The sequence below is a fragment of the Zonotrichia leucophrys genome, chromosome 2 (genome assembly GCF_028769735.1).
Source record: "Zonotrichia leucophrys gambelii isolate GWCS_2022_RI chromosome 2, RI_Zleu_2.0, whole genome shotgun sequence".
Lineage (NCBI taxonomy): Eukaryota > Metazoa > Chordata > Aves > Passeriformes > Passerellidae > Zonotrichia > Zonotrichia leucophrys.
In genome coordinates, this window is record NC_088171.1 from 91099360 (window position 1) to 91121767 (window position 22408).

Genomic DNA, 22408 nt, shown 5'->3' on the forward strand with positions numbered 1-22408 from the left:
TTCAGCTGAGAATATTTATTATATTCTTGAAGCCTCACCCATGTGTAGCCAGCAGCCATACGTTGACTTTTCCTGCTATGGGTTCAGCCACTGGCACCTCACTGCAGCACCTGCTGCTCCTGAATCACATTGCAAGGCTCTGTTGGTTCTGCCCCTTTTGCTAACAGCTCATGGCTTTACCCCCTTGGATGCCATTAGTAGGTACTGATAGATACAGGACCTGAATCAGACCTCCAAAACGTTGTATGTAGAAAACCAGCTTTCCTTAAAACATATAAAAGAATAAAAGTCTTTCCCCAAGGCCAGTGTTTTGTCTTGGATCCTGTTAAGATTCCCACCAGATGCAGAAAAGGACCAGAAAAATCAGCCCAAACACAAACTGGAGAGAGACTTCCAAAAACACAAAGTGTCTTGATGTGTGCAAGTCTTCCTGATTCCTAGTGGAACTTGTGTTCCCAAATTCCCCATGTCCCTTTGAAATTGTATCTAGAATACAACTTCAGGTTTTTGTTTTCTTAAAATTGTCATACTTACCTTGTTTCTAAATTTCACAGCGAGTGTATTCCAGATAACTGAGGGGTAGCTATGATAGCGTGAAGAAAGGAAAAGGGATAAACCTCAAATCATGGGCATAGGTTTAACTAAAAAAGTGTGTGATGAGGGGAAAGTCTGTGATTTCTTCACTTCTTTAGCGCACCACTAGATGGCAATCTTGAGGAAGGATTGGGATTTTTTTAAATGCAATTGTCACCACCTGTAAAAAGTTAGCCCCCTCTTGGAATTCCTGCCGTTCTTGCTGCAGATGCAGACATGCATCTCTAAGGGGTTTTTCTGCGGCATATCTGACTCAAATGTATGGCAGCAATACCATCGTGTTAGCATTTTGCAGGGCAAACATAGCTGTATTTGTAAGCTGCCTGTGCATTGTACCATCTAGCTAATTTTCAACTTACAGAAAAAGTGATGACTTTTCACTTACTTCACTCCTTTCATAATTGAAATCATATGCCAGCTACCTACTTTTTGCTTGTTTTCCTACTTGTTACAGGAGGAGGGAAATATTTTTACTTTTTATTGATCTTTTTTCCTTTTTCTCTACATGCGGATATCATTTTCATTGCTTTGTACAATGAAGATTTGTACAAAGTTTTATGCAAGTGAGACAGGAAATAACAATATTTGTATAAGCCCTTTCTTGTGCTCTACCAAACAAGGTCTCAATGGGAGATCATAAAGAAGAAAACAGCTGTTTCACATATTCCCTCCAGCCACAAGAGGCCATTTCACACTTTGGGCAGTCTTTCTCAGCTCAGACAATACTACTTTGTAATTGCTGCTGTTCTCTGCTGCATTTAACCATCACAAGCTACTCTAATTTCACAGTATGAGCCATTGGTCAGTGTACAGATTTTTAGCCTAACAATCCCATGAGGAATGAGCTCCCTTTGGATGACAGATGTACTTCATCTCTTACTTGTTTGACAATATAATGTGTTCAGTTTTCCTTCACCTCTGAAACATGCAAATACAAGATGCAAGGCTAAAATGCATATCTGCATCTCTAAGTGAAACAAGTTACTTCATTTCACTGAACTATCAGGGGGTGTCTAACTACAACAGGGAAGATGCTAAACAGTGATTTAGGAGAAAGACCTTGGCTTGAGTTTGTGTGCTTGATGTTGCTCCTAGTACTGAGGGGGGGGGCATTCTAGAAGGTGAGGAGAAGGCTGATAATCCCACTGCTTCCTATAAAGATGAATCCTTTTGGAAAGGAATCCTGAAAACCCTGCATGATGTTGAGAAATGGGAGGAAGGGATTTATCTCCTTGTAGAAGTAAACCTGCAAGAAATGTCATCAGCTCTGATGTATTCGTGTTATGATAAAGATCTGGACTATCTTTAGATCACCCTTGTATTAGGAATGTCATTCTGCAGTGCTATCTTGTTTCTCCTTTTCATCTCCTATGTTGCCAAGGTTTCTTGAGGCCTCCTTCAGTTATGTTTCATTGTTGGAGGTCTAATTCCCATGTTGCAGGTTTGGTTTTTTCTAAGCTCAGGGCTTCTTTTTGAGTTACTGTTGCAGTACTCACTGCAACATTTGCAGATGATCACAGTTACAAGAACAGCCATGACTTCAAGGGCCAAGAGTCTGGCTGGTTTGTTATTCATCACTGTGAAAGTATGTAATCAAACTGCTCTCTTAAACAGCTACCTGTACAAAAGAAAATGAACATTTTTTTTTTCTTGATAAAGTGGTGCTGGCTATGGCAGCCAAGCCAGATGCTGAATGTGTTATCTCAATCCATCTGGCATATCTTTCTTCCACCATCCAGGAAGGTTGATGCTTGCCAGTGGCGTCCATCCTGATACATCCTCCTGATGTAGGAAAATGGGGGTTATTCTTGCATTTATTGTATCATATTTCCTTGTTATTGCAGCATGAATTGAAAAGGAGCAAAACTTCATGTTTGGCATTGTAAGCATTTTTTGTTCCTGTCAGTTCTAGTTTTGGTTTGTTTTTTTTTTTTTTTTATTTTTAGAGATGTTTCTAAAGGAAGTCACCCTTTTGTTTTAAAACCTTACCAGGATTGCTGAAGAAGAAACAGCTGTTGTCTGCCCTGTTATTGATGTTATTGACTGGAACACATTTGAGTACTTGGGAAATGCCGGTGAGCCACAGATCGGTGGATTTGATTGGCGCCTGGTCTTCACTTGGCACAGTATCCCTGAAAGAGAACAAAAACGGAGGAAGTCCAAGACTGATGTGATCAGGTTAATTTCTATGCATCCTCAAAACTGTGCATGTGTTTTTGATTTCACCTGAAAATGCCAGGTGCTGAAAGATATTTGGGAAATGAACATATTACTAAAAAGTACGTATTTTGTTTAGTTCCCCATTTTTTCCAAAATAGCTCCTGTTTACCATATTCCTGGAAAAAAATAGTGCTCTAAAAGCTGAAAATGCTGTTTCATCTTCCATATGGAAAGCCTATTGCAAAGTAGGTTCTTGACTCCTCTAGACAAACTCTTACAGATGCTTACCAGCACATGGAAAGAGTGTAACTGATTAACTAATACCAGAGGATGCCCTCTGTGCAAAGAGCTCTGTGTTGTAGAGGAAATGTATCATGGGCAACGATGAAAAGGGAAAAAAATCGCCAACTAAAAAAGCAGTTTTGAAGATTTTTTTCCTGTGCTGTGTAGTTCACTGTGCTATTTTCAGAGGTGAACCATTTTGCCAGCTCTTTACAGGGGTGAAACAATACAGCTCTATCCACTATGGTTTCTGTGAAGGAAAGGTGCTATTTTCAAAGGTGAACCATTTTGCCAGCTCTTTACAGGGGTGAAACAAAACAGTTCTCTCCACTATGGTTTCTGTGAAGGACTACCTTGCAGAGCTCAGGCTGATGTCTTCATTATGGGTTTTAGTTTTGTTTTCTTTTAAGATAAGATGCCATCAGTTGGTATTGTTTGTCACTCAACATTGTATATTTAAGAGAGGTAAGAGAATAGAACAGACAAGGCATCTGGAAAATGGGAATGGTAGACAAGATCCTGATAGCTGAGGATCTGCCATGTTCAACCTAGCCCCATCTGCTATGGAAGTTTCTGTATTTCAGCAGTTTATTGAAGTCAGTTAACCTGTTTGGCATTTTTAATACCGTCATTTTGTTAGTACTTTTATCTGTTATTTTATAGACCACAAAAAATACAGAATTACTAATTTTTTCTCAGTCTTTTCTAAGTTGCTTATCATGATATTAATTCCCAGTATTTCACGTGTATTAATGTACTTATACTCAGCAGAATGAATTTTTTTTTAAATGAGAAAAGTGAGGTAGTAATTGAGTCTTTCTCAGCAAGTATTAGTCCGTGTCATCCTTAAAAAAAAACAACAAAAAACAAATTGATTAAATGTTTTTTAAAACATTTAGTTCAAATATGATGCCTTTGTTCTTCATGATAAGAAGAATTGTGTTTGACAAGCCAAGAAGAAAATGATGGGGGATAAAGTTTCAGGGTAGCCTGAGGACTGGGAGCTCGACAAGTGTCTGGAGAAAGCAGCAGTGCTGGGAGTGGTGTCACCAACAGCCTGGTTTGGAGAGACCTGGAGGGAGACAGAAGGACTTGACTGGTTATGGAGTTTATTTTTCCTTCTGTCTTGTCTCATCTCATTCCATTCTTTGAAACAACATATGACAGTGTGAGACAGTGTTGCTTCAAAAAGAAAGCTGGTAAAATTAGTTTTGACAGATTTAGTGTAATTGATCATTCATCTCGCTTTTGTTGATATTTACCTCAACAGCAATTTAGTAAAATTCACATAATGCCAGATGAACTTAGTTCTAATCACCATTATATGCTTGGCACTTTAAAGAAAGTCATCCTAAAACTGTAAACAATAGGGAACAACATTGAACAAATAAAAATTTATGTATATGTGCACACTCTACCATAATGGAAGTACATCCCTGTCACTGTGGGCTTTATGATCTTCAACGAGGACCCAGCCATGACTCCTGATTTTTTTTTTTTCACCAAAACTTAGTAAAAAATTTAAGAACACACAGATGGTTTCTTTCTTAGAAAGAAAACAAATCTCTTTAGGGGCTATATTTACTTAATAATTAAAATGTGAGTCTTTTAATTTCTATTAGTGGGATCAAGAATGTTGGTTTTAATTACGAAAGCACAAGTATTTATTTAATTATTGCTTAAGTAAAATATGTAAGGATACAGCACTTAAAATTTCAGAGCCAACTAATACAGTTCTGACACAAAGAAGTAGTGTTCTGTTATGTGAAGAGGCTCTTCATTTACACACAGACACTGCAATTGGAAAAATGTATTTTAACACAATATTTTTACATTCTGGTGTTGCTTCAGGTATGTTTTTTTAATGCAAAATTAAATTCAAATGGCCTCATAATAATTGATAAATTTCTGTTACTTTGTATCCACAAAAGGCTGAGAAAATAAAAATATATTGTATTTTCTTATCTGTTACATTGGTTTAGTATTTTTTTTATTCAGTTCAGAGTTTCTCTTCTCTTTCATAGGTCTCCAACCATGGCAGGTGGATTATTTTCTGTGAGCAAGAAGTACTTTGATTATCTTGGTTCCTATGACACAGGAATGGAAGTCTGGGGAGGAGAAAATCTTGAATTCTCATTTAGGGTAGGTGGCTTAATTGAAAGTTCCTTTTCCTCAGAATACAACAAGTTCCTGTTTCTTTCTTCATGCCCTTTTACTTAATGAGGTAGCTAAGTGCTAAGAAGGGAGTATTTAGGGAGTATCTTGTTCTTGCACTTCAGGATCACTGTACTTTTCTTCCAACTAGCCATTTTAAAGCAATTTTTAAATACATGTCTTTGTTTTGAGCTGTAGTATAAAATGTAAAAAGGACTGTGATACTAGTGGGTGAAGTTTACATCCTGCAGCTTGAAGGAGGTCACGGGGAAGAAGATTTGTAGTGCTTGGATATGACTCAGAGTTCTTGCTCTGGTTGATGGAGCAAGCAGTTCCCAGAGGGGCAGCAGAAGGCAGCCCCTGTACTAATTTTAGGGCTTTTTTCTGTTTCACCTCAGAAAAAGTTTGTACAAAGGTTATAAAAGGTGGAGGATCTCCAGTAACTGTAGAGTTGTGCCCACAGGAGGCGTGACCAAGTGCTCAGATGTGAGTCAGATAGCTGTAATGGAAACGATTTACAGCAGGAAAAGAGAGGAGACACAGCACAGTCCAGGCTGATCAGCAAAGCAGAGTCCTCCTCTGCTCGCCTTTACCAGTGCTGATTCCCACTGAGCACTGGCTGCCTATGGTTTACCCCAAATCACACTTAGCTCATTGAAGCCATCCAGTGGTGATGTAAGAGGGATGCCTCTTTTGGCTTTCATGGAGTTCACAACTTATTATCCTGGATGACCCTTGTCTGTTCTGCCCATCATCTGTTATTTTTGATGGTCATGTTTGCATTTCTCTGAGTCATTGACTCATGGTTCAGGAGGATTTTTGGATTTTTTACCAGGTGACAACAGATTTCAAGGTTAAATAGCATTTTAATGTTACAGAACCACTTTCTTGAGAAAGGAGACATCAGCAGACTGTCTCTCTGGATGTCTGTGTGTTAACCAGAGAAGCATGGAGTTTTCCTGGCTGCTGTTATGATGTCCTGCTGCCTGTAGTGCAGAAATCGTAGAAAAGAGGGTATAAAAATAAGGAACAAAAATTGTTAGGAATAACAAGCACAGGCTTAGAGTTGATATGGTTTCTCTCTGGAGGGAGACTTCTCAGCTGGAAACGCTCTTCAATCTGAGTTCATGACCACCTCCTTTTTCACCTAGGGAACAGTTTCTGGCACATGAGCCCAAACACAGCCTAGTCAGTAGTCTTGGTCTAGTTCAGCAGGCCTCCACCTGAAGGGAGAAGCAGTTCACCCACCTCCATCAGCCCTGGAACCTTCTGAAGCAGGAGTCTCTGGTCCCGGTGTACCCAGAACTTCAACTCCTTGAAGAAAACCTCTAATATGGCACATTTTGCATGCGGTTCTTGGCTTCCTGCTCTCTGTGTCTTGCTTTTGGGGAGACCAAGGCTTGCATGCAGCATGACCCTTCCTTTTGGCTCAGAGTGCCCCAGTCCCAGCTGCTGCTGAAGACCCACCCTTCCATTGCCATTGACCTCTATGAAGCTCTGGCAGCCAATCTCATTTTGTACATCACAGGTTCCCCTGAGCCAGGGCTCCCTGGGATGCAGCAGCATTTATGAGCAGTGCCTTTACTCTTTCAGCATGCAGGACAGAGATCTCCTCATGGGATAGAGGAAGCCTCAGAGGTGGTCTAGCACACAGGAGAAGCACAAAGGGAGCAGCAGAGTCCTCAGGAGAGAGTGCACAGACACTCTGCAAAGGTCTAAGCCAGCATGTAGGTGCAGGTGGTTCAAGCAATTCCTGGGAGACAAATGATTTAACAGGACAGGCTGTGCAGTGGCCAACAAATATGCCCGGCCAATTTTCCTAGTGCAGATTGCCAGTAGCATCTGGGTATTTGTACGCAACATGCTTTGCTCTGTTTGATTTGGAGCCCTTGTACTTGTGCTCTGTGTGGAGAGGATTTTTGTGGAACAGAGCAGAGTGCTATGATGCTGTTTAACTGTGTTCTTTTGGCTGCCTGCAGTGTTCCAAGAGGTCGGAAGGGATAAATCATTGTTAGTGTTGTTGTCCTTGTGTTTTCTAAACCTGTCAGACCTGAAAATTAGGAGCAGAACTACTCAAAACTGCTGTAAATTAATTTATTGTTGCTCTCGTCTCTGAAAACACCACTCTCTCCCAATGACATGAAAAGACTTGTCCTCAAGCCTCCTCTTTCTTGCACTTTGATTATTCTGAGCTGAAGAAATTCTCTGTGGTTTTGAGAGGTGCAACAAGGACAAAGCTTTCACTAAAAGCACGATGACTAAGAGAGATGGAGGCTACGTGCTGAATGCAGAATCGAGTACCTTGATTTTGGATTGCTTAATGCTATTTGGCTGGATAAGATTTCACTTCATGGGCATAATGGGCATTGAAACTCCTCTTTCCGAGGGATTCAAAACATGCTCTTTCATCTTCTCCCTCTTGTACTCAGAGCAAAGGGAACCTGGTTGCAGCTTCTGTCTCCTCTCTTGCTCTTGGTCCTGCAAGTGGCACTGCAATGTAAGTTTGTTTCTGGACCAAGGCTTAATATGTCTGTGGTCTGTCCTTCAGCCTACCATGTGCAAAAAGGTCTTCTCAAAAATGTTCCTGCCCATGAGCCTGGGTGATATACCTCAGAACACCTGGGGTCTTCTCTCTTCCAGGATTTTTGTATTGTTTCTTTTTGTCTGGATCTGGAACTCTGTCTTGTGTTGAGAGCAGCCAGGGTGAGTCTGTGTGTCTGGGGTGCCTCTCCACCCACCCAGCTTCCGGCAGACTGTGCATGAGCACCACACTGGGGGCTTAGCCACAACTTGTCAAGAAAAAATTGCAGCAGGACAGAGCAGCAGAAACATAGGGTTTTCCACATTTTGCCCCTTTTTAGGATGTAGCATCCTTTCTATGTTTTTTATTTCTTCCAGATAGTCTTAAAATGTTACAATGAGCTGGTAGAGCTTTTATTCTTTTGTATTCATTGACCCAGCACAAGGTCAATTGTCCAGAGACCCTGGCAGGGAGAGCGATCCCAAGGTGAGATTGTGAACATTTTCTGTAGGTTTTCATAATGCCACCATCTGTCTCTGAAAGCAAAAGAAAATACGCCAATAGTCTGCATGCATCAAGATGAAAGTGAAAGTGAAAAAAGGAATGTCACCTTGTTTTCTTATTGAAGTGGAGGAAAAATGTGTGCTTTTATAATGAGAGCTGTGAGTTACCCAGACCTAGTAAAGAAACAGATCTACATGTACGTGAGCTTGCAAAATATGCATGAAACCTTATGTGCTTTTCTGTTAGAGAAGGTTGAGCTAGTTTTATGGAGAATCTTCTGCAGAGCCACTTACTTAGCATTTAGTAATCAACTTTAGTTTCTCTATTAAATTCCTCGCTTTATTTTATGGCTGTTCATTTGTACCTGATTCTGTGTAGAGGTCATAATTTTTCCATATTAATGAAAGTGAATAAACAATTCCTTTTGAGGAATTGTTTAGCTGAAGTAGATTCAATTTTCTTTTGTAATAGGATGACAAGATAATTTTTGTATTGTTTTTATGAAATACTTAGAATTTAATGAGCATTGCTTAGCAACCAACAGTTATTTTTTAGAGAGCTTTAATTATTAAAAATTCAGCTGTTATGGAATTCTCTTTTTGTCATCAATTTAGCGGAGGTATGGTCAATTTGTTTCATTCCTTTGAAATCAGACTTTATCATGGAAGAGCTGAAGCATGTGCTTCCTGTTTAACTACATTTTTATTTCAGTAGTCTTTATCATCTGTTCCTAATATATTTTTTAAGAGTAGATAAATAAAGATGAATTAATAATTCTTATGTGGAATATAACATTGGAAATTTTTAAACTAATAAAATTATGGCTCTTAATATTTGCTGACAAATCTTGAATGGTAAATTGAAGCTTTAAAAAATAATTTTGAACATAGAAATAATAATTATGAAAAATGTTGTTTTGAAATAAATCTCACAAAAGGAGGTTGTAAAGTGAAAGTGGATAGTTAGTTTCATGGCAGCTTTCAAAATGGCAGTAAAGTAACTTACCTAAGAAAATATGCAAATTGTTTAAAAGATTAGTACAGAATTCTAGATTTTTTGTATCATTCCTTTAATCATCTTTGTTCAAATGACAAATATACTGCTTCCCTGAAAAGCAGCAAAAAAGAGGAAAGAAACCTCACATGGAGAACAAGAAATTAAAATTTTAAATCCAGGAAGTAATAATCATCCAATATTCCCTATAGCTGATTAATGATTTACCTGTATCTTTAAAGAAACGCTCTGTTTTAAAAGTAAACATAGATATTAGAGTGGTTACATTTTGGTAATTAAATACAGCATTGCGCCATGCAGAAAGTCCAATGTTGTTATTCAAAACCAAATCAATGGACATGACACTCATTGATTTCCAAATTTAGAAATTTTAGAGAAATTCTAAGTAACTTAAAAAAAAAAAACCTAAAAGTTAGCAGTCTAAAATCAAGTCCTATTTTGTGTAAGCTGAAAACCTTTATCTTTTTAGATCCCTAAAACTCCCAGAGAGAGAGATGGGAAAAGTCCCACCACTGATCTTTTGGCACTGTTAGCAGCAGAGCTTTTATTTGCTGCCTCGTATCTTTCACTCCTGCTGTATTTATTTGGATAGCATATAATTAAAAATGTATGTCTTATACAAGAAGGTTGTCAGGGACCAAACCTCTACCCCTTAAGCCTATCCCAGCTAATTTCCTTTGTCTTCCATTTAGAAAGGAATGATGAGCTGCCACTTATGCATGGTTGAATACATGAGGAGAATTCTAAATCTTTTATGGAAAGTCCATCAGAGCCATTGGTGACAGCCTCAAGTTAGTTCAAGTACAGCAACATCTCCGGCCTTCCTCCCATCTGGCAAAATTTCAAAAATCTTGTTTCAGGCACCCTTCAGAAACAGGGCATCTGCCATGGTGTGGTCACACACAATATTGACTAGGAAATGCATAGCTCTGCTTTCCTTTCAAGTAATCAAACTTGAGATCGGAATGGGTGATGGGAAAGTGGCTGTGTAGATGAGCTGCCAAAAGTCCTTGGTTTTCAGAGGCGAAGAATGTAATTACAAAAATGTGTACATAGTGCTGAGGCTAATGGATCTACTTGATGGTTGTTTCTGGACCTTATCTCGTGGGCTGTACATTTCCCAACCTGGGGAGCCAGAGAAGCAGGAGCCTGAGCACAAGGGCAGAGTGATGGTTTGCAGGGATCTGCCAATTCCACGTTTGGGTGCAAATACTTCCTTGGCATCAAGCAGGAATATTAGTTTAGATAGGGGAGGTTGTTTCATTGTTGTTGGTTGGACCATCATAAGTTATAGAAGTACTTTGCTTTTTCTTCTCATGTGTTTGGTGTGGGGTACATTTCCCAGCTTTCCAATGGAAAAGGTTGGTGAGATTTTATCACCAGGCACCTATGCCGCCCTTCTAGATTGGTGAATGTACAAATGGGAAGCTTACCTTTGCCAAGTCAGCTTTCCAGTAGAATATATAGATGGTACATAGAGCTATAGATTTCTAATAAGAAGTAGTTATCAGTTACTGGTTTCTTTCTGAGATAGCTATTTATGTGGTTAATTTGGAAAAGAAACATGCTTCTTTTGTCTTTTAATTTATTTTTTCTAACAATGCCTGCATAACTTGTATGGTAGATCACATCTTATCATGAGAAAATAAAGCTAAGAAAGGAATATTGCACTCCAGATAAAACCAGAGAGTGATTATCTCCTTGTGAACTCAGAGCAAATTACTAATAGCAACAAGGATGTAATTCTATCCAGTTTAGTCATCAAATGAGACACAAAATTATTGTATGTTACTTGTAGTGTGGTGTGGTGTTCTTGAGATGGTGTTGTTCTTACACAGGCTTATTGTTACTATATCCTTGAGCTTGCAAAAGACAAAATTAATGACACACACTGTAAATTCTTTGCTCAGATATGGCAGTGTGGAGGAAGTCTTGAGATCCATCCTTGCTCCCATGTAGGTCATGTTTTCCCCAAACAAGCCCCATACTCACGGGTCAAAGCTCTGGCAAACAGTGTGCGTGCAGCTGAAGTGTGGATGGATGAATATAAACAACTTTATTACCACCGAAACCCACACGCTCGCCTGGTGAGTTCAACTCCATTGTTCCTGGAATTTCAGAATTTGTTTTCAACTTACTAACTATTGGCTAAGCTAATACTTAACATGAAGTGCTTTCTATGTTTATTTCTTATTCCTTCTGAAAGTTTTTCCCAGACATAGAATAAGTCTGGGAAAATTTTAATTCTTTGGAAAGAAAATTAAAATTCTGTAAGAGTACAAGGTCGCCCAATCTATGTCAATAATAAGTGAAAAAATGAAAGAATAATATGAAGTGGGGTCATCAAAGCAAGGAGGAGTTGTTTAGCCTAAAATGTGCACTTCTGTGAAATGGCTGATCCAGGACTCTCAAATAAGAATTACATAATTAATGAATGCAAATCAACAAGTTTCAGTGGACAGTAGACCTTCAGGTAAACAGCATATTAATAATATTTAGCAAAATTACCTGTCTTGTAAAACTTTGGACTGATGTAAACCAAAATAGATTTTTCTGTTTGATTTACTGCTGCACCATGTTCAGTTAAAAAAGAAACCAAAACGCCAACAAGTAGAAACCAAAATCAATATTGAAATAATTAAATTAATTAAAATCAGTCATGGCAACTCAGATGAAAATGTTCCTAATAAAATGTTTCAAGTATCAGTTCTGTCAGTTTTGAGGTTCTTTTAAGTTGATATTTTTATTTTCCTTGAAATGAAAATACAAGATCATTGGTTGCAGAATTTTTCAGGAAATTATTACTGTGAAAACTGAATATGTCAAAACAGTAAAGCAGTGTGCAAATTCATAACTTGGACGTATTTATCATTAGGGGCCTGAAGGCTGGAAAACAGTAACACTGGAATGTTCTCTCAGTGTCTAGAAATGAATTAAATGAACCTCTGTCGCAAGGTCTGAAATTCAGGCCCCAGAGAAATCATTGCCTGCTGTTGCTTGTTTCTGGAGGTGCCTGGTCTCCCCAGCATGATCTCTTTGCATGAAGTTTTCTAAATGCTGCCTTTTTGGTTTTGTGCCTGGGATGGGCTGCTGGGCATCAGCCTCTGGCTGCACTGGATCAGACCTGAGGGACCAGTGTGGGGCACAGGGAGCCCCCACGCATTTGAGTGGCCAACCCCAATAGATGCAGCAGGGGAAAACTGCCCTTGCAAACATGAGGCTTTTAAAAAATATGCTGGAGGATGCTGGAGAAGATGAATTTGGTTAGCTTTCATCTTGTGTTTGTTTGGATTAAATTGGGTAATTAGATCATTATGGTCCACACATTTGTAATAATTGGTTTACTTTAATGTCATAAAAGCCATTTAGGTTTTATTATCGGAGTCTGACTTGGAGAGAAATATGGGCTTTGCCCATAGGCAACGCCAGGCTGATTTCAGCTTGTCATACACAAAAAGAGCAATAAATGCTGACAATTTTTCTTGTAAAGTGCTGGGCATCTTATGTCTGTAATGACAGAGCTTTAACTTTAAAGGATATTTGTGTTAGTACTGAAAGTTTCATGTATTGGCTTATTGTAACACAGTGGATATAAGCTGAAACTCATGAGGGTTATTTTTCCACATATCAAAGCTGCTGCCAATGAACTTTGGTTTCCATAATGCTCTGTGCACCACTTGTTGCAGCAGTTGAGCTCAGACCTTTTTACTTCATCAAACCCAAATATTCAGTTCCGTAGCATACAGGAAAATGATTGATGTTATGGCTGCAAAAATTGTTTCCATGAAGTTTCACTGCAAGATTAATGTTCAGACCTCAGAGCTAATATGTCACGCTGTTTGTTTATTCAAACAGGCATCTCTGTTTTACATCTGCTTTGTGTTTTCAGTGGTATTTCCACAGCTCTGAGAAATGCAAATACGTTTGTGGTTTGATGAAAGACTCTGTCAAGTGACCTGTAAAAATCTGGGGGCTGCAAACGCTCTCTCATGCCTGACTATCTGAAATCCCTAGTCAATATGAAGATAGGGTTTTGAAGACAGACATAAAAAGACATGGACTCTGCTCCAATCCATAGACAGGGAAAAGTCTGCAATGAAAGCTTTTCTCTGGAGGTTTAAGATTTCATACTCCCCACCCCCCAAAATGGTGAAGTTCAAAGGATACATTAGCAGATTTCACAAATTTCATAACTTAAGTGTAGAACTGTACAGGTAATTTGCAAATGGATAGTGTTGCAATTTAAAGTCCTAAAGATTCATTCACTGCTTTGGAGATTTTCAATTATGTATCTAAAGGAAGTCTCATTTTCCAGTACGCCTTCTCAGTCTCCAGCAATCTGTATTCAAGGGCTTCCTCACTTGCAGATTCAGGGAGTTTTCTTAGACAAACTGTCTTCTAGAATATTTTAAAGTTCTACTTGCACAGTTCCAATTATTTTTTGTCAGCATTTAACAAATGTAAGGATAATGAAATCAAATCCAGCACCCAAACATGGTGATATTTCCTGGCTAGAAGTCCTACTCATCACTGTAGCATACGGTTCCTAATAATGTATACAGATAATTTAAAAGAGAGCATCTGTTCTGGATTTTTTTAATTTATTTTTTTTTCTTCTTTCCTTTCTTTTTTTTTTTTTTTTTTTTTTTCTTTCAGGAACCATATGGAGATGTGACAGAAAGGAGACTTCTACGAGAGAAGCTGAAATGTAAGGACTTCAAATGGTTTTTGGAGAACGTGTATCCAGAACTTCACGTACCCGAGGACAGACCAGGCTTCTTTGGAATGGTGTGTGGCTGCTGAGAAGGGAGCCTGCTTGCAGTTCTCTGAGCTCTCCTACTAAGTCAGTGTGAAGGTGGTTTTGTGCCTAAATCAGTTCGGGATTTTGGTAGAATTCACTTAAAACTGGTAGGCTTTAAAATGTGGTATTTATCAGAATCTTTATTTAAGGGAATGCTGTTTATGAAGGAGTTCTGTGACAGAGTAGGAGAACAGGTAATGTTGTTGTGGATTACTCCTTCCAAGTGACATCTTGGGACTGTTAAAGGCAGGAAAAGAGGAGATTTTTATTTCTCGAAACATTGCGTAACAAAAAGGTAACAGTAAAGTGTTTTATTTTATTTGTTGAATTGAAAAGAAAAGGAGTCTGCTTTGAAAATTATGTTCATACATTTTATCTGTTGAAAACTATGATGCTCTGGTGATGTGAAAGAGAACTGGTGCTAAGTGCTTCCAGATCATAGGGGATTCTGTATATTAAACCAACATGCTAATTTTTAATCTGAAGGTCACTTTAGACCAACAAGGGCACAGGCAATAGTTTCAATCAGAATCCTCTTCTCTTTTAAGAGCAGGCAGCTCTTTATGCTCTTTGCAGTTTACAAAGAAATATAAACTATAGCTCTATGCATATTACATTACTGTAATCTCATCTGGAAGGGATGAAGGCAGAGATGATGCAGCAAGTAGCTGTTTCCTCTGAAAAATCCCCTCTCTCCTCTCTACCAGCTGCATGTTAGGAACACAAAACTGCACCTTTCCACCAGGCAAAGATGTATCAAATACCTTCCTAATCACCAAATACCACATCGACTTAAAAGTACTTTTGCTGGTAACTCAATCTCTCTGCAGATCCAGCTGAGCTGCATTCCCACACTGCATCATCACATCCAGCCCTTGTCTTGCTACCATCTGCTCTTCCCCAAGTTACTCAGCCTCTGCTGAATCTCCTTCAGGAAAGGGAAAAAAAAAATCTGATCTCTGTGGACATAGAAAACATTCAGGAACAAAGTCTCCCCACAGTCTGCCCTAATAGCTTTGTAACTTGTTGAATGAAAAAGATGCTAATGTGGAAATGCTGTGGTTTTCCCTGGGGAAAACTCCTCCCCTGGGGAGCTGTGGGAGCTCCCCCAGGGAGGGGAGCAGTTGTCAGAAAAGCCCTCTGGGAGAATTCCCACCCTCCTCCATTTGTCTTGGAGCTTGCAGGAGAGGTGATATCTCTCTGATCAGTGGCATGAAAGGTGCTACCCACCATTTTCCAGTACTTGAACAAACCCTGGTACAACACTGGTTCTGGTTTTGCTCTTTTGTTCTGTGTTGCCACTGGCAAGTTCTGAGACAGTTGAAGCAGTAAAGTATTATAAGACTTAGCTTCCAGGAGCATTTCAGGTATTTTATCCTTCCCTCCACCTCCATCCTTCTCCCTCCAAAAGAAAGGGTTAGACTGGTGCCAGTGATAGTGAAGAGAAGGGTTTTGTGCGGTTTCTTTCATGATTTAATTGTCATCTTCAGGCAAGGAGTTGACAGTACCTAGAAATAATAACTCTTGTTCAGAGCTGCTTGAGGTATCTAGAGTGTAATTTAGGTGTGCTCTATATATTTCTCTAAAAACAATTCATAAATGCTGTCATCTAGTTGTGAGCATAATGAGAATACGCCATTTTTGGGGGGGAGGAGGAATTTAAAATGTGATGGAAATATGGTTGTACTCTGAGAAATTGGGAGTGCAGAAACGACACCTACTGATTCAGCTGATTTGTGGATATTGAGTCCCATCTGCTAGCTTCAATGAATCACTGATCTTGTTCTTTACTCCCGCCTTAGCTGTGTAGGGCTTTTCTTCTTCACAAAAATACTGTATTTAAAAGTGTCAGCTTTGATAACAGCTCAACTTAGTGTGAGGTTATTTAATTGTTCAAGGAGAATACAAGGGAATATGGAGATTTTTACCTCCCTTAAAAATCTTTTTACTTTTAAACTGAAGTTAAAAATATTTCTAAGATTACCTGTAAGTCAGCGATGCGTTATTCAGACGGAGTCAAGAATTAATGAGCAGCATTCAGTGCTGTGCACTGGCAAGCAGCTTCTTATGCTACATTTCTTTTCTTGATACATAGATAAAAATATCCATACTACCTACCCTTGGTTATCTAAAATGCTAGCTGCCTCAAACTTTACTTAAACATACTGAATTATGAACCTTTTTGCCTGAGATATGATTGCATTCCTGCAAACTGCCTGAGACCTATAAAAGAGATAAATATCTTCATGCTGCTCCTTGGGCTTCGTGCAGCTTTGGAACTTTGTGGGACATGAACCTTCTGCCTTGAATCATTTCTGTTAGGGGGCAGGAGGAACTGATGCTGATAGGCACTCAGTGGGTTAAAATAATATGTCAGCACTTCTGGAAAGGCTGATAATACCTTTTAGGCTCTGGTGTAGCACACTGATGTGTCTTTTTCTGGCACAGCCTCTGATTTGGTCATCCTTGAGCATGCTACAAGTAGGTAGGTGTGAAATTGTAACAAGGCTTGAGCCCCAACTCTGCAGAAATTGCCCACCTGGACAGCAGAGACTGGGTCAGCTTATAAATCCCAACTACCCTGGGAAGGGATGGTGTGGGAGTCTGTAGGAAGAGCTTTGAGCCAGCTGGTGTGCTCAGCATTGGTGTGGTGACATCTCTGCAATGTGCAGCTGGATGGAGATAGAGGGGCTGGGCAGCTCTGTGATCTTTTCATGTTATGGGTGACTGTGGAAAGGCACGGCTGCAAAGCAAGGCAGGAGTCAGAGCTCTTCTCTCTTCTGAGGTGTGTATTAAGTATGGCTGGCATTGAGGTGCATATCCAAAGATAAAGATTGGGGTCAGTCAGTGAATTTGGCTTTAAGTTTGGCATCAAGATTGCTTTTAAAATCAGCAGTGACACAAAAATCAGGATTTTACTCTAATTTTCTGTAAGTTTGATCACTTGGTGGTGAGACCATACTATGTTCTGACATGGTAAGTTTTTCTTTGTTCTCAGTTTCTAGCTGATATTTCTTTCAGCTGAATGTAAAGCAACTAAGCTGATAGATGTCTTGTGCTGGGACTTTCTATCTGGTCTCTCTTTCTGCCTTCTATCACTAAAGGCATCTGTTTCTGACTGAGTCAGTCGGGAAGTCAAAAAACTTGAATTTTTCTTTTGACAGCTCCTTCCCTATTTTCCTCCAAGACCATCTCATCTTCCTTTTCAAGTCCTCAGTCATAATTTTCTTTTTATTTAGACTAGATATAATCCTAAAAAAATTGGAAGGAAGATTTTAAACTATGCCTTTAAAACTTTGAAGAATTTTGTTTTGCTGCAACATGAAAGAGAATTTAAAATTATTTAAATTATCTAAAGAACACATATGTCTGGACAGGCTTGCAGAAGAATACAGCTATGTGCTTTAAATTACATAATCAAAGATATTGCATGACTCGTGCTTCAAGTTCTCAGAGGTATCAGGGTCCCTTCTCTAAGGTATACCTCTAAAACTTCGTTATAATCCAATTTGTAGAGCTGCCACTTGACATTGACTTGGTAGCCAAGATTAGGACTGACTAGACCTGGAGAGTTTATGTCAATCACAGGAAAATATGCACCACTTGGTTGGCTCTGAAAAGCCTCTGAAAGCTAGGCAGAGGCTTTTTAAAAGGAATTTCTGGAAGAAATTCAAGTGTTTGGTAGTGAACACACCATTGCTTGAGCCACATGCTTATAGGTTTTTGAGCTTCCCAGGGGGATTTGGGCTTCCTGGGGTGAGCCAATGAATCCAACAGCAGTGTGTCACCTTCCTTCAGAGGGTTTTAGTCATCAGTCTTGTATGCCCTTTTCAGCATTGCCCTTAAGTTAACAGGTGATATGAAAATAGCATTTACTCAGTAGAATAATTTCCTGTGACTGCTTGGATTACCTTTGAGGTAAAAGCTGATATTTGATCAGTACTAGTGAAGCTGTCTGGCTTGCTGCAAATTCATATCTTACTGCATCCCACAGTATCATCTGTCCATCTCACTAATAGATCAGCTCCACTGCCACTGGCAGAATAAAGAGGATTCTGATCTATTTTGTGGATGTAGAGAAAGGTTGGCAGGGCTCCATTGGCTGTACTTATCAACTAATGTAATGAAGTTTTAATGTCAGAAATCTGTTGTTGATGGTTTGTTTGCAATGCACTTTATCAAACTAAGACTTATTCATAGAATGCCAGCTGTATTGTGTAGTTATATGCAAGCGTCCAGATATTAGGAAACAATAGATTTAAATATCTCCTGGCAGTAAGGGTTAAGGTCTATGGTGAATATCTTGGTGTTTATTACCTATGTCAGCCTCCAAACAGTGGTAACTAAATGGCACATAGAGTGACGTCTGTAGTTTCAATAGCAATGTTTCAATAAGAAGCAAATGCTGTAAAAAACCACAGCCAATATTCCTGCATGGGTACGTGGTTTTAGATCTGAACAATGTGTTTTAATGGCAAGGTGATCAACATTTTTTCTTGCTTCTGTTTCTCTAATGCAGCATTGTGCAAAAGAAGTAAGGTAAGTCACACAGAAAATTATATTCTCATTGCATGACTTGTTTATGGTGGATGTGGGAATAAACATAGCTTCAGAAATGAGTGGGTGATCACTGTTTTGATAGAGCTCTTGCACTCTTGCACATAAAAGATACTTAAACTGTATATTTTCATTTAACAAGAGAAAAATATTTCACAAATTCTCTTATACTTTTTTTCTGCCTTGGAACAGAGGGCAGGTGTGTATCTTTGTTTTTTAGGTTTTTTTTAATAAATGGTGCTGCAGTCAGATTTTCAAATTTTTCTATGTCATTTCAGATCAGGTAATTTAAAAGCTTAGAATATAATATTCCCACTAATTAGGTCTTGAATACTTATGCCAAAATTTCATCAGGAAGCCAATATCTACCAATGTCTGACAAAATAAAAGAACCAGGTGAACAACATGGACCATGTACATGCAGGAAAATGTCTGCATGTATCACAAGCTGACATTTCATTTATGCATGAAAGCAAAAAAGGAGAGAACATACATGGTAACACCCTAGAATACAGCCTCATTTTCAAACCATCTGACATGAAGCTTAAGTTTAGTAAGCTTTTACATATCTTTTTGCTGTGTATATTTGGGCATTGAGTAACATGCATATGAGAGTTACTGTAGTTCTGGTGATGCAGGACATTTTCAAACAGATTATTTAAAATTTCCCAAAAGGGAGCTCACACTTGAGCATGTGCCGGGGGCTGATGGCAAAGAGCACTAGGGAAGTCATTGGGCTGCCTGGAAGGGCACCATGGATGAGGGCTTTTCTGCCCTTGGAGCCAGTAGACAGTCAGGCAGAGTCATATGTTATTAAACCTACTAATGGGAGACCCTCTGGTCCTGAAGACAGCTGCTGACAACAACAATTGTAGAGATAAAATTACCATTTTAAGTGGTTATGACTTTTAGGTTGATATTTCCTGATGTAGAATGTAGAAACATGAGAAGCTTATTGTTTGGTTTATGTAGTTCCATGGCAGTGTTAAAAATAGTCTATGTAAGACACTTCTCTTTCCTGTTTTTCTAAGTGTAATTCTTGGCTTCCATTAGGAAAGTAAACAAAATGTTTTATTTTGACTGTTCAAGGAGGGTTGCAGTGGTCTAATGCAGGAGTGAGCACAAGGCAGTGGAAAGAAGATGTTGGGTAACACTAAAAGTAGAAGTTGGCAAAGCAAACATATATAGAACACAAGTATTTAATTTTCCAGCTTGTGTGGTTTGCTCTGTGGTGGGTTTAGGCCCCACAGGGTTTGTCTTGTTTGTTTAGTTCTAGCTGCCTGCAATCCCTGTGTGTCCGCTCATTTTCCACATTAAGAACTCTGGATACGATTATCATGACTAGGGAAGAACAGTGAAATTACACCTTGCTGAACTAACTCTTCTGAGATTTACTCTGTCTATTCTTTTTGTCTGTGATATAATTACACTCAGTAACAGGGGCATTCAGCTTCTTGTTTACCAAACCTATTCTGCTCTGTGTGTTTTCAAATTTGGTTATGTGGCTGATACCAGGAATCAGTGGTTATGTGATTGTTTAACTTATTTTCAGTTACTTTTGCCTCCTGAATACTTAAATGCAAATCCTTGATAACTAGCCTGTTGTTTTTAAAATTAGCTAACTTAATATTTTAAAATTTTATGTAGAAGTTATGTACCTCTTCTGTCAGGTAGAGATCAGCAACATGTGTCAAGAGCATTTAATATCACACCATAATAATATCTCTTTCCAAAGATATATTTTGCCCACTTTCATAATTTCTGATCCTAAAATCTGTCTACTTGTTCTGCCTCAAGAGGGTACTGGAGTCCTTTTGAGAACAAATCCTCCTAACATTTCCCATTTGACAAACTGAGAAAAGTATGTAGTCATCTTTTCATAAGAAAATTGAACAAGTAGATCCTGGGGGAAAAAGGCATGGCAGACTCTTTTGTTCTGCATGAGTTGCTGGCTTGTTGGGTTTCAACACACTTTTTCATAGTTTCTACCCACTTCCTTTGCAAATACATTGGAACACAGTGTCATTCCTAGGGGAAGCCATCATGTCTGGCTGCTTCAGTGCTCAAAGTCAAGATGATCCAGTTTTATTTCTTATTAGTCTGAGAGATGTTACCATTGCATCCCTTTGATCTATTCCCGTTGCTTTGCACTAGCTTTGGGATGGATCACAGAGCCCAGCAGGATGAGTGTAGAGTGACTACAGAATATGTTCCTTACTTTAGACTAATATTTTAAAATGTTCTTTTGTTTTGATTAGCTGAAGAATAGAGGAATGGAAAACTTCTGCTTTGACTATAATCCTACAAATGAACATCAAGTAACTGGACAGAGGGTCATACTCTACCCATGCCATGGCATGGGACAAAATCAGGTAAGAATAATGTTTTATTTTTATTTTGACTTAACATTTAGGGTTGTAATGTAAGGAAGTATGGTAAAGTCATTGCAGTAGGGCTGAGAGAATGTGTTGCCGCAGTAAGGTGATCTTAGTTTGAGTTTTGATTCTTGCACTAAATGTTTTTTATTTTGATGTATCTTCAGGTCAGATTTTCTTCATTCTGAGGATGTGTCTGCCCAGCCCAGGGAACTCATGCACACCTTTATTATGCCTTTCCACAGAGCTCATTAGCAGGGGTTAATGGCACATCACTGCAGCTATAGTGCTCACAGGCCAGTGTTCACTCAACTCCAAAACCCCTCTGAGCTTCTCTCTGTCCATGCCTCTAAAGCCCTTAATGACATTGGAAACCTCACCTAGTTCCACCTGGGTCTGGCATCATGTCTCTTCCTCGTGGTGCTTGTCTAACTACCCAGGAGGTTTTTGGCCACATCTTCTCCTGTCCTTCTACAGAAATGTCCTCCCTCCTTGGGCTCCACAGTCCAGGAGAGCAGGGGCTCTCTTTAATGCTGTCATTCTTGCTGTCTTGTTTTTAACTTCTGTAGATGAAAATGCTGTTTTCTTTCTCCATGTTGATTGAACCTGTGTGCAGCAGTTGTTACTTTTGATACCTATAAGCCTCTCTGCATAATGCCATGGTAAAAGTGTTGTGGGGCACTGTGTGAATGGCTAGAATGGCTGTTTTTGCATAGTTTTGAGTGACCATCTTCCAGAATTGAAGTTTGATATTTGATGTGGGTCATGTACTTGCCTATCTTGATTTTTGGCTTCTAATCCCGATTAGAGTAAACACAGTACTTGAGATATGGTCTCATCAGTGCTGAGTACCAAAGGTCTTGTGAGACCTCTTGTACATAACCCTGTGACAGCTTGGGTGGCTTGATTGTTTAGGTCCTTTTTTAGTGAAATTAATCCAAACATTCAGTTAGGATTGTTTGGAAAAAGGAAAAAAGGGAAAACAAAGTTTGGAAAAAAACCAGAGATGTGACTGTTAAGCAGAGTATCTGCTATCGTTCTGAATTCTGCTTAAAAAAACAAACATAAAAGCTCAAGGAGTGTAGAACAAATCTGTATTGGGGAGAAGGCTTCTAATGTGAATTGCACTTTACATAAGAAAGGGGAAAGAAAAAGCTATGTACCTCAGATCTTAAGAGGAAATAGATTTGCTGCTGATAGCAAGTTTATTGCCTAAAGTATTATAACTATTATTTAGTATTATTTATTAGCTCATGTCTGGTTTATGTCTTAGGTTTCATAATATTTCTGTCCTTAAGGCCGAGGTGCAGGGGAAGGCAGGGGGAGAATCTTGTACCATAAAAGCCAAAGGATCTCAGTACTGACAGATGCATGCCAATTATGCTAAGCCCCACCTCACCCTGTTTACTCCCTCAGTTCAAATTCTTGCAGAAGTTAAGAATACTT

General features: G+C 39.0%; 1 protein-coding gene across 1 annotated transcript in view; it reads left to right on the top strand.

Moving 5' to 3' along the window:
* GALNT12 (polypeptide N-acetylgalactosaminyltransferase 12) overlaps nucleotides 1-22408 on the top strand; it is a 47117-nt gene that overhangs the window by 15840 nt on the left and 8869 nt on the right. Inside the window, exons 4-8 of the mRNA XM_064703458.1 lie at nucleotides 2587-2772; nucleotides 5061-5178; nucleotides 11140-11316; nucleotides 13886-14017; nucleotides 20846-20959. Of these exons, the coding sequence (XP_064559528.1) occupies nucleotides 2587-2772; nucleotides 5061-5178; nucleotides 11140-11316; nucleotides 13886-14017; nucleotides 20846-20959 (727 nt within the window). The remainder of the gene's footprint in view (nucleotides 1-2586; nucleotides 2773-5060; nucleotides 5179-11139; nucleotides 11317-13885; nucleotides 14018-20845; nucleotides 20960-22408) is intronic.